The sequence below is a fragment of the Ascaphus truei genome, chromosome 5 (genome assembly GCF_040206685.1).
Source record: "Ascaphus truei isolate aAscTru1 chromosome 5, aAscTru1.hap1, whole genome shotgun sequence".
Lineage (NCBI taxonomy): Eukaryota > Metazoa > Chordata > Amphibia > Anura > Ascaphidae > Ascaphus > Ascaphus truei.
This window is the reverse complement of record NC_134487.1, coordinates 282,393,083-282,408,739: the sequence shown is the minus strand read 5'-3', so window position 1 is coordinate 282,408,739 and position 15,657 is coordinate 282,393,083. Positions and strand designations below refer to the sequence as shown.

The following is a 15,657-nucleotide window of genomic DNA, read 5'->3' as shown; positions in this document are numbered from 1 at the left end:
GATTGGAACGCTCATAACTGCCCAATCGGAACGCAGAAAAACGCGTCAGCGCAACAGGCAGGCAATTAGAGCGCGCGGCGGTAGGCGCCGTCAGAAACGAAGCGGACCGGATATCCGGCGATAGGAGAGTCCACCTCCCATCAGCTTCAGGACTACAACTTCCAGAATGCACTGAGCGCTTCATTATATGTGAATGGGGTATGTATGCATGGTATACGGGTGGTGTTAGATCTTTCTCTCCTCTCTCCTCTCTATAGGGCCTTCTCCTATGTATCATATCACCGTATGTGGTGTGTATACGTTATACAGGAGATTTGTGTGTTTATGTGATATACACATCACTGAATAAGGTGTGTAAACGTCATACAGGAGGTGTGTGTGTGTGTGTGTGTGTGTGTGTGTGTGTGTGTGTGTGTGTATATATATATATATATATATATATATATATATAAAAAAAAAAAAAAATAATAATACTGAGTTAAGTTATGGTGAGTAAAAAAAAGTGACAAAAACCCTCCACAGGAAAGCATGCAGATGAGCATACAGTTGTATTTGCATATTTGCTTTCCTGTGGAGGGTTTTTGTCACTTACCGTAACTTAACTCAGTATTATGGTATAGCCTATCCCATAGCCTCTTATGCATATCCAGTTAAAATCAACCCCACACTGATGAGACCCATCAAGGTCGAAACAGCTGTCTGTGGGTGGTTTTCTGGGTATGCACCTTAACCCTGGCTGTGCTCAAAGCTGTGACCATGCAGCAAGCTTAAGCCTATAGGGAACCATGTTAAAAATGGTTTTTGAGGCAAAAAGTGACACTGTGTGCTCATTTGCATGTCATTTCCCAGAATCCCTTGCTGCAGTGGAAGTGCTGTATGCTGGGTGATAATGGGGAAAGGCGGGGTTGCAGACCTGCCTATGGGCATACAGTTGTATTTGTGTGTGTGTGTGTATATATATATATATATATATATATATATATATATATATATATATATATATATATATATATATATATATATATATATATATATATATATATTTACAGAGTTCGACAAACCTATACATTTGCTCGCCCCGGGCGAGTGGATTTAACCCCCGGGCGAGTAAATATTGGCCCAAGCAGCACACGTTTGGTACTAGGTGGCGAATAGATTTTTTTGTGTGGTGAGTAGATTTTTTGGTGATTTGTCAACCACTGTATATATACATATACACACACACACACACACACACACATGACACTCACATATGCTGCAATAGTAGGTGCTTGTCCCATAGATTAGATATAAGAAAGATTATCCTTACCAGGCAGACCCTGTATCCTAGGACCCAACAGTAAGGAAGAGACAACACACAAGGTTACATAGTAGATGGGGTTGAAAAAAGACATAGGTCCATCAAGTTCAACCTATGCTAAATTTAGACAACAGATACTTTATCCTATATCTATACTTGCTTATTGATCCAGAGGAAGGCAAACAAAAAAACCCATTAAGGGGAAAAATTAATTCCTTCCTGACTCCAAGAATTATTTATTTATTTTATTTATAAAATATTTTACCAGGAAGTAATACATTGAGCGTTACCTCTCGTTTTCAAGTATGTCCTGGGCACAGAGTTAAGACAAATAATACATGGTTACAAGTACAGTTACATAAATGAGCAGGGTATACATTATATTCAAGACATTGCAAGCACAGTTAAAGAAAATATATATTATGGGTGAATGAAACAGTTACAGACCAGATTAAAATGTGAGACAGCCTTAGATTTGAAAGAACTTAAACTGGTGGTGGATGTGAGTCTCTGGTAGGTTGTTCCAGTTTTGGGGTGCACGGTAAGAGGAGGAACGGCCGGATACTAATTTGAGCCTTGGGACCATGAACAGTCTTTTGGAGTCTGATCTCAGGTGATAAGTTCTGCATGTGGTAGGGGTGAGGAGCTTGTTCAGATAGCTGGGTAGCTTGCCGATAAAGAATTTAAAGACAAGACAGGAAAGGTGAACTTTGCGCCTAGACTCTAGTGATGACCAGTCTAGTTCTTTGAGCATTTCGCAGTGATGTGTGTTGTAGTGGCATTGGAGAACAAAACGACAAATTGAATTGTAGAGGGTGTCAAGTTTGCTAAGGTAGGTTTGAGGTGCCGTGCCGTATACTATATCTCCATAGTCAATAATTGGCATTAGCATCTGCTGTGCGATACGCTTTCTGACCAGGAGACTTAGGGAGGATTTGTTCCTGTAAAGTACCCCTAGTTTGGCATAGGTCTTGGTTGTCAGGGTATCAATGTGTATTCCGAATGTTAAGTGGGAGTCAAACCATAAGCCCAGGTATTTAAAACTAGTGACAGGGGTTAGGGTGGTGTTGGCGTTGGTTCTAATCTGGAGCTCAGTCGCTGGAAGCTTTAAAAATTTAGTCTTGGTCCCAAATACCATTGTTACAGTCTTGTCAGTGTTTAAAAACAGTTTGTTTTGGGAAATCCAGTTTTCGAGTTTCAAAAAGCCAGACTGAAGTGTGTGTTGAAGGTCAGAGAGGCTATGGCTGTGTGCATATAGGATTGTGTCATCTGCATACATGTGTATTGAGGCTTCCTTACAAGCTGTTGGAAGATCTTTGATGAACACTGAGAAGAGTAGGGGCCCCAGAACAGAGCCTTGCGGGACACCACAGGTGATATCCAGGGGGTTGGAGTTAGAGCCTGAGATGGACACGTGTTGGGATCTTCCTGATAGGTAGGACTGAAACCAGTTTAAAGCATGCTTCCCTATTCCAGAGCTCTGGAGTTTAAGCAGGATAGCATGATCAACTGTATCAAAATCCTATGCAAAATCTAGGAATACTGCACCAGTGAGTTGTCCCCGTTCCATTCCACACTGGATTTCATTGCAAACTTTTAGCAGGGTAGTTACGGTGGAGTGTTTGGGACGAAAGCCAGATTGGAATTGGCTAGGGAAATTTGTATTGGTATAGTAATCGCTTAATTGGGAGTGGACACATTTTTTCATGACTTTGGATAGAATTGGGAGAAGTGAGATTTGTCTGTAGGTTGAGACAGTGTTTTTGTCCCCACTTTTGAAGATTGGGACAACTCTGGCAGTTTTCCAGGCCTTAGCGATATGGCCTGCAGACAGGATAGAGTTGACTATGGAAGCAATTGGTTTGGCAATGGCTGGGGCACCAAGTCGTAGGAACCTAGATTGTAGTTAGTCAGGTCCGCATTGGCTGCTTAGTTTTCGTTTGAGGAGCGCTTGTGTAATCTCCTCTTCAGATACTGGGCCAAATTGAAAATTGTGGGAGGGGGTGGGGCTATGTGGGCACTCCCAGGAAGAGATTCAGGTTTGTGTTTTGGGCTGCGTTTCGCTAATAAGTTAGTGGCACATCCCACAAAGTAATCATTGAATGCATTTGCAATGTCAGTGGGGTTTGTCAGAGTAATATCCCCCTTAGTAATATTACTTGGTTGTTGATGGTTAGGAGGCTGGAATATATTGTTGATAACCTTCCAGAAGTTAGCTGGGTTTGATGTATTTTGGTGGAGATTGTCAGAGTAATATTGTGCTTTTGCGTGCCTTGTTTGCCTTGTGCACATGTTCCGCAGGCATCTTTAGTGATTCAGTTCCTTGGTAGTGCCAGTTACTTTGTAGCTTTTCCACAAGGTATCCCTGAGCTGGTAGAGTGCAATAAGGTCAGTTGTAACCCATGGAAGATGGGCCCCCCGTACCCTTATTTTGCGTAGTGGAACATGGGTATCGCAGCGTTTTAAGAACTCGGATTGGAAATAGTCGAGCGCAGAATCAGGGTAGGGAATTAAATCGATTCTGTGCCATGGGCAGTTGGTAAGGTCATCCAGAAACTGTTGTGGGTTAAAGTTTTTAAATGTTCTAGTGAGGAGAACTTTAGGGCTTGAATGGGGCGTTTTAATTTTCCTTACACAGTACACTATTGCATGGTCACTGAAAATGTCAGGAAGGATGCCAGAGGATTAGATTCTGCTGGGGTTTGAGGAGAGAATCCAGTCTAGCAAGGAATGGTTATGCGATTTCAGGTTTGTCCGTGTGGGTTGGGAAATGAGTTGTGATAGGTTAAGTGACTTGAGTTGTATCTGGATTTTGTGGTTTTTAGGGTCAAGCCAATTGTAGTTGAAATCCCCAAGAACTAGCAGCTCACTCTTCTCATTCAGAGACGAAATGGAGCCAAGAAACTGGGTGATATCAGCCAGGGATTGTAGAGGGGCTTTAGGGGGGCGGTAGATGCCAGCGAGCAAGATGGGCTTAGAAAAGGGGAGGCAGATTTTGCCAACTAGAATTTCAAAAGAGGGTGGGCTTGGGGGGCAGTTTACCAGTGTAAATTGTAATGTGTCTGCAATATAAAATAACACCCCTCCTACCCTCTTTGACCTATCTCTCCTAAAAATGGAGTATCCCTGAATGGCGATATTTGCATCAGGGGTTTTATGGGTTAGCCATGTTTCTGTAAGAACGATGGCTTTGGGTTTATGCATAAGGCACCATGCCCTTAGTTCGTCCAGTTTGGGCAGCAGGCTCCGGATATTTATATGGGTGACAGGTAGCCCTTTTTGGAATTTAAAGGTGGAATTCTCAGGGGCATGGGACAGATTTGAAATGGGGGGACCTGGGTTAGGTTCAATATCAAATGCTAAAGAGTAATAGTATGAGCAGAAATTTGGGTAGTTGTTTGCAAGTTGTAAATTTGTGGTGTTTGCCATTAGAGTGAGCAGTGGTTGGTGTGCTGGTTTTTAGAGTTCTCCACCAACATTCTGTAGATAGTGAAAGGCTTTTGAGTAGTCAAGGGTGTATGGTGATGTTGGGTGTGGGCCAGGATGGAGGAGTTTGTAGTGGATAGAGGGAGTAACATCTCCATGAGGACAGGAGAAAGAAAAAAGTTAAAATACATAGCAGGTTCATGATGCCAGAGGTAGGCAGTGCTGCATGGAGCTGTTGTGAGTGTGTGCAGACTAAACAGCAGGAGTGTGCCTGTTCCTTGTCAAATGTTTTGCTGCATTGCAATGCTAGAGTCAGTTCTGGGTTTCAGTGGGCTGAGTTGGTGTGGGAGGTATTTTTGTGCAGTCAGTTTTGGGAGAGGCTGCAGTTAATAAGTTGTAAAGTGGTGTGGGGTTAAATATGCAGGTTAACAAGCTTGGGATCAAAGTGTGGTCTTATAAACTCACCGTTTGTTGCCTTGAGTAAGAGTTTGCAGAAAGGATGCAGTCCCCAGTCACCTCTAGTCAAACTATAGTCTAACTATTATTGTCACTTAAAATGATCACTCTTAAGATGCCAATGCTACCTTGCCAATGCAAGGGGGATATGTGTTTTATACATCTAAAGCAGTCACATGACCCTCCCCCCGCCCCAATAAATCAGCTTGTTTCAGTTGGTCAATTAACAGCAAACAGTTAAGAGGGGGAAAAAAATAAAAATATTCCACCTTTTGATATACAAACATACCAAGAGAGCAATAGTACAAGCCAGGAGAGTAATTCTTTCAATACAGGACTTGCATATCAGGGATAATTGGCATAATTGGCAATCGGATTAATCCCTGGATCAACATCCTTCCCATGTATACTTATTTGGTATATCCCTGTATACCTTTCCCATCTAAAAAGATGTCCAACCTTTTTTTGAACAAATCTATTGTATCTGCCATCACAGTCTCCATGGGTAATGAATTCCACATTTTAACTGCCCTTACTGTAAAGAACCCTTTCCTTTGTTGCTGGTGAAATTTCCTTTCCTCCAACCTTAAGGGATGGCCCGAGTCCTTTGTACTGCCCGTGGGATGAATAGTTCTTTTGAAAGGTCCTTGTATTGTCCCTGAATATATTTGTATATAGTTATCATATCCCCTCTTAGACGCCTCTTTTCTAATGTAAATAAATCTAATTTAGCTAGCCTCTCCTCATAAGTTAGAATGTCCATCCCCTTTATTAATTTGGTGGCTCTTCTCTGCACTCTCTAGTTCCATAATGTCTTTTCTTAGGATTGGTGCCCAAAATTGTACTCCATATTCAGGGTGTGGTCTTACTAATGCTTTGTAAAGGGGCATAATTATGTTTACTTCCCTTCCATCCAATAGTAAACCAAAGGTAATCAAATATCAACAGTATCTTGTAGATAGCTGGCACATTCACTGACGTTTCGGTCATACAAACAGGACCTTTCTCAAGGGAGTCTCAATTGGGTGTGTATGTTATTTTAGAGCAGGGCATGTGTATATATCACTGTATGGGGTGTCTACGGGAGTGGGCCATGTGTATGTAACACTGTGTGTGTGTGTGTAATATTCTACACATCATACACACCTCCATACAGTGTTAAATATACATGCCCCACTCCCATATACACACCCCATACAGTGAGGTATGCGCACGCCCCACTCCCATTGTACGTATACAAATCCCATCCAGTGATTTTTGTATGGGGTGTGTATATGTTATATGGGAGCGGGCATGTGTATATATCACTGTTGGGGTGTATATATGGGAGTGGGACGTGTGTAAGGCAACATAGAAAGCCAAAGTGGCCCACTTCAGCCCCCTGCCACATTTTTTCTGCTACCCGGTGGTAGGTGCTGGACGCATGGTGCATCATTAGTGTTTTTGCTTTTCCTGTGCTGGATTATGCCCTGTGTTATCTGTGTTCTTCTTCATCGCCTTATTTGAATGACATGATTGGCTTCTTCCCACGTTCCTTAGATCCACTCCATGTCCATTTTCTATTTGCATTCTTCTTGAAGAATGAATTTATGATGTAGAATTTTTTTCTGTCATTCTGCTAATTCTTCCCATCTTTCTCCACGATCGTTCCTGTTGCCGGAACCATACATACCAACTGATGCTTAAGTATTCTGCTGGGCACCAAGCCTTGTATTGAAATCTCCCATAATTCTTCTGGGGTGACTATTTCCTTTAAGTTGGTGGATTTCATGGTAGAAGTCTACTACTTCATTGTCTGTGACACGATGTTGGGGCATACACTTGGATAATTTGAAGCCTGCATCTGTCAATTGATTGACAATTCTTGCTGCTCTTTCCGATGAGCTGTCATACGCCTCTATGTTTCATCATCTCTTGTTAATGATGAAGCCTACTCAATTTCTTCCACTTTCTTTACCTCTGTAATATAATAGGTGTCTGCTTTCGAGATCAATGAGGTTTTCATCTTTTCTTACTTCACTAAGGCCAACAATATTCCATTTAATCTTTTGCAAGCTTGTTTTCCAGTTCTTGCAGAGCTGCTTCACTTGAGAGTCCGACAGTTGCAGGGAACCAGATTGAGGTTGGAATGACAGCTGTTTTTTAACCTCTGTTGCTTCTTGGCACCCTTTGCTTTCATGCCTTCTTCCAGAATGCTCTCCAGGCCAAGGTCAATCCAGCCTCTGGAGAATGAGGGCCATTGCCTTGTCATGTTGGCAAGTACCTTTCCCACTTTAGTCTGGTATATTTTTCAAGAAGCAGATGATCGATGCCGCCACCACTCCTAGAAGCACAGACTCACCAGGAAGTGGTTGTAGATTTAAAAAAAACTTTATTGGCTACATAAAACGGATATCTTGACAAACACTAGAGACCTCCTCCTCCCACGCGTTTCAAGGCTTGAGCCATATTCTCACCACTTTGAGGCATTGGGAGAGAGGGGGATGGACACACACACACACACACACACACGTGCACGGACACACGGTAATTGCTGTCAGGTTCTGTGAATCTCCTGAGCGTTGCTGTGGATGTGAAGTTTGTGATTTGGGATTTGATCGGTTCTTCCTGCTGCAGGTGTGAATCTCCTGAGCGTTGCTGTGGATGTGAAGTTTGTGATTTGGGATTTGATCGGTTCTTCCTGCTGCAGGTGTGAATCTTTGACTGCTCTGCCCCCTCTTTCCCTCTGCTGGCAGTGCTGCCCCTCTTAACTGTTTTGAGGTTCTTACGTTTTGTTATTCCTGTCTTCCTCTAGATTTTTTTTGGGGGGTGAGGAAGCAGTTGCCGCCTGTTCTGTTCCTGTGTCCACTTGTCCTGTGCTGTGACTGCCTGCGCCCATTGGCACCATGTGGCTCCTGGCTTCTCGGCCGCTAAGCGCCGATGCCTCGTAGGAAGAAGACAAGCTGTAATCCACGCAGAGACCAGCTGCTGTTCTTGGAGAGTGCGCGGGAAGGTCCCCTCCATGAGTATGGATCCATACCACAAAAGGCCGACCACCCCATATGTGCATCTACCAAACCACTGGAGCACAACGCGTCCACCTCCTGGGTACGTGTGTTACCACGCAGTGACAGCATCACAGGCGGTGCCCTGGGTACTGAGGGCGTTCCTATACAAATAAGTGATAAATTATAATAATTCAATGAATATCTTTGAATGATATATTAATCTTATTGTATAACACAATTCCTATCACGTGAATACAAGTAATATGTGGGAAAATATATATATAAAACCAACATTTCCACCATCAAATAGTGCTAGTGATGAGCTACTTAAAATCTTTTTCACCATAAGATAACCCTCTGTTGACCGTTCTTGGGCCTACACGAATCTTGTTTTTTCTTTCCAGGTGAGGGGGAGCGCAGGAAGTTCTCAGCATATGTGAAAAATGAATAAAAGACAAAAATAGTGCGACCAATATGTGGTCATTTTCTTACGGTATACGTGATATCTTTGCACTCACAGATTTTTCTTCATGAATTTAAAGCATGTTAGAGACTGAATCCTTTCTCTAACTGGAGCCGCACTTGCGAGGGACATCAATATAGGTCTCCACCAGGGTGATGTGGTGTGGACAAACCTCTTGGGTACTCGGGAACGAGGAAAAGAAAACTCGCCTAGTGTGGTATGTTCAAAAGTATATTGTATCACAATAAAGGTATTTGCATTACACTCACATTTGCACATGAAGGAAAAAGGGGCGTTGTACGAGTGATGGGACTCCTGTCTGGGGCGTCTAAGACATATGCTGAGAACTTCCTGCGCTCACTTCACCTGGAAAGAAAAAAAAACTGCAGGCTGGTGTCTGTTTCTTGACTTCAACTGTCAGAATCATACAGACTTGCAATACATGCGAGTCCATGAAGTCACACTGTGGGTTACTCATCCCTGCAGGCTCTACTGTGGGCAGATCTCTAAACCACCAGTCAACAGAAATTGTTATTGCAGTGAAGGGGAAACTGGAGCCCGACAGGAGAAAGTACATATAGATATAGGGAAGTGGGTGCTCCAAAGTGTCCGGAATATATGCAATCCTGTATCAATAATACTAATTCAGACTCTGGCGTAGCGCTCTAGTATGGAGTGGGTATAGTCCTGTATAATAAGTGAATCACCGGTCAGTTGATAATAAAGTATCTCCTGAAGTGCACCAACAAGATGAGAAAATACATCCACTTGCAGTTAACTCATTGGCGGAAAACTGAATTAAAACCGTTATCAGCCTAGCTCTTCCAATAATCAATAGCAGAATAAACTTTTTCTTACCCACTCCTGAGCCTCCACGAGCCCCCGATGGCGTGTCCAGCTACAGATGTAGAAATCGAATGTTGGAAAAAAAAAAGAGCAGCGCACTGCCAGGGAGACGGGTGGTTAAAAAGAAATGAATTTATTAACATATGAACATCACCCAGGGGGGTAGTCGGGTAGGAGAAAGTAGCCTGTTTATACTTTCATGGTATTCACAGCACAGAGAACCATCACCCTCTGTCTCCGGTCTCTTACATCCAAGCTTCTTGCGCATCTCGTCTATTCACGCTTACTCCATTTCCTCATCACCATAACCTCTTGGAGCCATTCCAACCTGGCTCCCGAACAGCTGATTCCACTGAACCTGCCCTCACCGAAGTATCTAATAATCTACACACTGCCCAATCTCAAGGACTCGACTCCCTTCTAATTTTCTTTGACCTCTGCTGCTTTTGACACTGTCGACCAGGCTCTACCCCTACAAAATCTTCACTCCCTTGGTATCCATAACAAAGCCCTCTCCTGGTTCTCCTTTTATCTTTCTATCCGCTCCGTCAGGGTCTTCATTGCCATCTGTTCCTGTTCTCCTGTTGGCCGCGCCTCGTGGCTCTCCTGGGACCACCCCTTTTCCCTATATACACACACTCACCTGGTCATCTCATTATCTACTTTTGGCTGCAAATATCACCTCTGGAACTGTATCTTTTACCCCTCCGCTTCATTATTTTGTCACAGTCTGTTACTCTGCCATCCAGTCTCCCGAGCATGGGGCCTTTCCTTCTTTCACATTCATGTTGTTGCTAAACATTGGCTATTTTTATTTATTTTTTCTTCCCCCGACCTCCAACATTGCCAGAATTCTGTCCTTTTTTTTCCCTGTCGCTTTACAACTAAAACGCTCATGCATGCCCTCCATTATCTTTTGACTTGATTATTGTCACCGTCTGCTTTTGGTTTTTCTAGCTCCATACTCTACAATCTATCCCCCCAAACCCCTGCTGAAGTCCTCTCTCCTAGGTCTGTTTCTGCCTCTCCTACTGCAATCCCTGTAATGCAAGCATGTCAAACTCAAATGCTAACAAGGGCCACATTAAACAAGGTTTAAGTTCAGGTGGGCCGCAAAAAAAAAACAACTTAAATTTTCATAGAAACGTAGGTTTATTTCGAGGTGTGCGTGTGTGTGATGACCTCACTAACCGAACAAAAAAAAAGCCAGATGTGAATGATTCTGAACCCATTAACCAGTGTCAGGATGCCCCCTCTTCACAATTTCTAAAGCAGCAATCCCGCCTGGGATCTTACCTGATCCGCAGTCCCTCAAGGTACTATACTGGAGGGGAGGTGTTCCCTACCAGTCTTCGATGTCCCCCGTGTAAAACTTGAGTCAGATCCGGAAGAAAGCAGAATAGGTTATTTCGGTGTAGGTATAGGGCAGTTAAGATAAAAACGAGAGGCAGAGAGAGAGAGGCAGAGAGAGAGGGACAGGGGCACAGGGACAGAGGCTCTCCCTGACACTCTCCCTCTCCCTGACACTCACTCCCTCTCCCTGACACTCACTCCCTCTCCCTGACACTCACTCCCTCTCCCTAACACTCTCTCTCTCCCTGACACTCTCTCCCTCTCCCTGACTCTCTCTCTCAGACACACACACACACACACACCACCTTGCTGCCACCACTGCTCCGGGACACAACCCCTTCCTCTCCTCCCCCCCCCCCCGGCAGCCGCACAACCCCCCTCCATCTCCTTTCTCCCTCCACCCACCCTCTCTCCCTTCTCCCCCCTCTCTCTCTCCCTTCTGCCCCCCTCACTCTCCCTTATCCCCCCCCTCTCTCCCTTATCCCCCCTCTCTCTCCCTTCTGCCCCCCCTCACTCTCCCTTCTGCCCTCCCTCACTCTCCCTTCTGCCCCCTCCACCCACCCTCCCTCTCTCTCCCTTCTGCCCCCCACCACCCCCACCACCAGCCCGTTTTTCATACCCACCCCCCTGCACCAGCCCCAGACTGTTTTTCACACCCACCCCCCTGCACCAGCACCAGCCCCAGCCCGTTTTTCACACCCACCCCCTGCACCAGCACCAACCCGTTTTTCACACCCACCCCCCTGCACCAGCACCAGCCCCAGTCCCAGCCCGTTTTTCACATCCAGCACCAGCCCCAGTCCCAGCCCGTTTTTCACACCCACCCCCCTGCACCAGCCCCAGCCCCAGTCCCAGACCGTTTTTCACATCCAGCACCAGCCCCAGTCCCAGCCCGTTTTTCACACCCACCCCCCTGCACCAGCCCCAGCCCCAGTCCCAGCCCGTTTTTCACACCCACCCCCCTGCACCAGCCCCAGCCCGTTTTTCACACCCACCCCCTGCACCAGCCCCAGCCCGTTTTTCACACCCACCCCCCTGCACCAGCCCCAGCCCGTTTTTCACACCCACCCCCCTGCACCAGCACCAGCCCCAGCCCGTTTTTCACACCCACCCCCCTGCACCAGCACCAACCCGTTTTTCACACCCACCCCCCTGCACCAGCACCAGCCCCAGTCCCAGACCGTTTTTCACATCCAGCACCAGCCCCAGTCCCAGCCCGTTTTTCACACCCACCCCCCTGCACCAGCCCCAGCCCCAGTCCCAGCCCGTTTTTCACACCCACCCCCCTGCACCAGCCCCAGCCCGTTTTTCACACCCACCCCCCTGCACCAGCCCCAGCCCCAGTCCCAGCCCGTTTTTCACACCCACCCCCCTGCACCAGCCCCAGCCCGTTTTTCACACCCACCCCCCTGCACCAGCCCCAGCCCCAGCCCCAGCCCGTTATTCACACCCATCCCCCTGCACCAGCCCCAGCCCGTTTTTCACACCCACCCCCCTGCACCAGCACCAGCCCCAGCCCGTTTTTCACACCCACCCCCCTGCACCAGCCCCAGCCCGTTTTCACACCCACCCCCCTGCACCAGCGCCTGTGACTCCGGTAACATGAATGCTTGTACTGCTTGGCAGCATCACCTCAAGACAGATCGGTCAGTGAGCAGCAGCACAGACACACAGACACACAGACACACACAGACACACAGACAGACACACAGGCACACAGGCACACAGGCACACAGACACACAGACACACAGACACACAGACACACAGACACACAGACACACAGACACACAGACACACAGACACACAGACACACAGACACACAGACACACAGACACACAGACACACAGACACACAGACACACAGACACACAGACACACAGACACACAGACACACAGACACACAGATTATCGCCCTGAACGGTCTTGCTAATTCTCTGTTCTTTTGTGACACACACACGCTTCAGAGTTAACCCCAAATATCGAAATGCATATTAAAGGGTATCACCAGATGCAACAACTCTACACCTAACTGCGCAGTCGCAGGTTCAGCCTTATTCTGTGCACGGTGATCTGTAGCTTAGTTGTGATCTCTTGCCCTCTCTCCCCTCAGGTGTCTCCGCAGTTTGATCAGACGGCGGAGCTGCATTTCCCGGGACGCCGCAGGCAGCAGCACACGTCCTTCAGTAGCACCCTGCAGAGCCGCACGCGAGAAGCGAGCCACAGTGAGCTGAGAGCGCCGGGGAGGAATGCCAGAGTCTGCAGGTTCCCATCCTTGTCTTTCACAGGCAGACGGGCTTCAACAGCCAGGACAGATGCACTCTGTGCCAGGAGAAGGCCAGCATTACCTGCACAGACAGAGGGTGGAAGCAGTGTGCCGTGGTCTTCACCGCCTCAGCAGGCTTCATGCACCAGAGTTGTGAGTCCTCCAGACATAGACACCCCACAAACAACCCCCAAAAGTGAACGGAACGCACAGTTCCAATATGAAATGGAAGATACTAGGATACAAGTCCCCAAGGGACGGGACGGGCACTGTGGAAACTATGACACCCCGGTGGCAGTGGGACCGGGGATGGTGCTGGCTGAGGATACACCCGAGCAGGAGTACGGGGTCCGCATCACGTGGAGGCGACGGCAGCAGCTCATGCGATACCTGAAGGAGCGAGGAAGGCTAAACAGCAGCCAGATCCTGGTGAAGCGGTAAAAGCCAGGAGTGCAGGCACTGAGATGGCCTGGAGTCATATGCACCCACAGAGCAGGCTGGAACCCCAGGGGATACATCCTCTCTCCTACACGGGGAAATCCTCTTGCGGGTTTTTGTATTGTGGACAAATCTTCATGTGAAGTACTTTTTTTGTGAGATATATATTTGTCTTTAACAAGAATACGGATGTTGTGCCATACGTGTCCAGTATCTGAGCTGTGCCGCTGCACCGGTCTGCCTCCGGTTCATGCGCTCGTACAGCAGGACTTTCTATTTTGGGTCCAATTTCTTAAAGCTGTTAGACATGTTAAAACCAAGGAACATTAAAGCTGCTCTCTGCCCCTGTATGTGTTCTGCATGTCGCTCTCTTTGGGTATGCCCTTTGCTCTCAACACCCCCAACCTCATGTGACTGCGCTCTGATCCCCTCCCTGTGTGTCCTGCTCTCCCGGTGTATGACCTCCACTCTGGATATGAGACCTGCAGATATGACCTGGGCTGATAACCCACATATTGAGTGCCTGCTAGACATCCTTCTCATTTCTGCCCCAGGATACATGTGTGGGCAATGGGAACAGGCACCACATTGGATCAACATGGTAGACCTGGCCACGCTCTATCAAGGGAGGTGATAGGAAGCTATATACATAGAATCAGAAAGTTTGAAATGTTGCGAATAAAAAAAATATTAATGAATTTTTTTAATAAAGTATCCATAGTACAAATAGGCTTAAGCACGCATTGTGTAATGCAGGGGTGCGCAAAGTTTTGACCCTGCGTGCCTCCCCCCTGCCTGCTCACCTCCCGGATCGCGCCATCCCTCCTGCTCGGCTCTGGCGTCAAATGACATCCCGTTGCCATGGCAACGTGACTTCACCCCGCGGCACAATTTCACGACGGTTACCATGACGACGCAACGCCGAAGATCAGGTAGGAGAAGCTGCAGAGGCCTCGTGTGGTCCCTCGGCACTTAATTTAAGTGCCTTGGGGGAGAGCGCGGGACCTCTGTAGCCACTGCGCCCCGCCTGGAGGGTGTGCCCCCCCACTCTGCGCACCCCTGGTGTCATGGATACACAATCAGCAAACGGACATCTAGAGCAGGGGTGGCCAACTCCAGTCCTCAAAGGCCACCAATGGGTCAGATTTTCAGGATATCCCTGCTTCAGCACAGGTGGCTCAATCGGAGGCTCAGTCTTTGACGGAGGGAGGAGGAGGAGGGTGGTCAGGCATTAGCATCTGCTGTGCGATGTACTTTCTGACCAGCGGGCTTGGGGAGGATTTGTTCGTAAAAAGTACACCTAGTTTGGCATAGGATTTGGATGTCAATGTGCAACCTAAATGTTAGATTGGAGTCAAACCATATGGCCAGATATTTAAAACTAGTGACGGGCTAGAAAGGTATTAGAGTTGGTTCTGATCTGTAGCTCTGCCGTTGGAAGCTTAAGGCTTTTGTCCGGTGGCTACGTGCGCGCTACTTACCATCTCCTGGTATCCTCCCGAGCCGGTCCCAGTCCCTCCTCCCTGCAGCGCTCACTAAACGCTGTGACGCGTCAGCCGCCAGGGGAAGCATGTGGCTGTGAGCCAATGAGGAGGGGAGGCTTCGGGGAGAGGGGTGGGGGAAGCAGCGATTTGTCTAAATGAACTCTGCAGCAGCAAGGGAGTCCCCCTGCTCCCTCCCACAGACTCTCTCATACTGTGTGAGCCGAGACACACTCCGGGTCTGTGAACCAGAGAGAAGACCCCCTCCCTCCCCCCTAAATGAAGGGGAAGGAAGGCGCTGGATGAAGAAGAGGGGCACAGGAGATTTACCCCTATAGTGTCTGCAGTGTCAGCAGATGCACGGGGGGGGTGGGAATCCCTGGCACAGACAGTGTGATGTCCCACTGACGTCATTGCCGCGCCCACCTGACTTTTTTGGCCACACCCCCAGCTCCCGCTCCCTACAGACCGCAGATAGCGGTCAAGTGCCGCCTGTCTGCAGTGCGAGCGCGTGGTCTGAGGCAGCGGGGCCTTAGCCTTAGAAATATAGTCATGGTCAAAAAAATTCTATTGTTAGTCTTGTCAGTGTTTAAAAACTGTTTGTTTAGGGAAATTCAGTTTTGAAGTCTTGAACAATCAGATTG

At 47.3% G+C, this 15,657-nt stretch overlaps 1 protein-coding gene across 3 annotated transcripts; it reads left to right on the top strand.

Annotated features, from left to right (window-relative positions):
• Positions 1–36: 36 nt before the first annotated feature.
• On the top strand, positions 37–13,880 carry RHNO1 (RAD9-HUS1-RAD1 interacting nuclear orphan 1). 3 transcript variants are annotated; one of them, XM_075602303.1, is made up of 3 exons: positions 37–198; positions 7,977–8,269; positions 12,942–13,880. In XM_075602303.1, exons 2-3 carry the CDS (start codon positions 8,102–8,104, stop codon positions 13,533–13,535), a joined length of 762 nt encoding a protein of 253 aa, XP_075458418.1. In that variant the 5' UTR covers positions 37–198; positions 7,977–8,101; the 3' UTR covers positions 13,536–13,880. The 3 variants fall into 3 exon arrangements, with proteins under 3 accessions (XP_075458418.1, XP_075458419.1, XP_075458421.1); XM_075602304.1 differs by lacking the exon at positions 37–198 and adding an exon at positions 330–350; XM_075602306.1 differs by lacking the exon at positions 37–198 and adding an exon at positions 7,852–7,871.
• The last annotated feature ends 1,777 nt before the right edge of the window (positions 13,881–15,657 follow it).

Bases quoted from the DNA above. Each gene is read 5' to 3' on its own strand.
- RHNO1 (XM_075602303.1), top strand. From the start codon at position 8,102: ATGCCTCGTAGGAAGAAGACAAGCTGTAATCCACGCAGAGACCAGCTG. The intron at 8,270-12,941 runs GTACGTGTGTTA...CTCTCCCCTCAG, and splicing joins ACAACGCGTCCACCTCCTGG to GTGTCTCCGCAGTTTGATCA.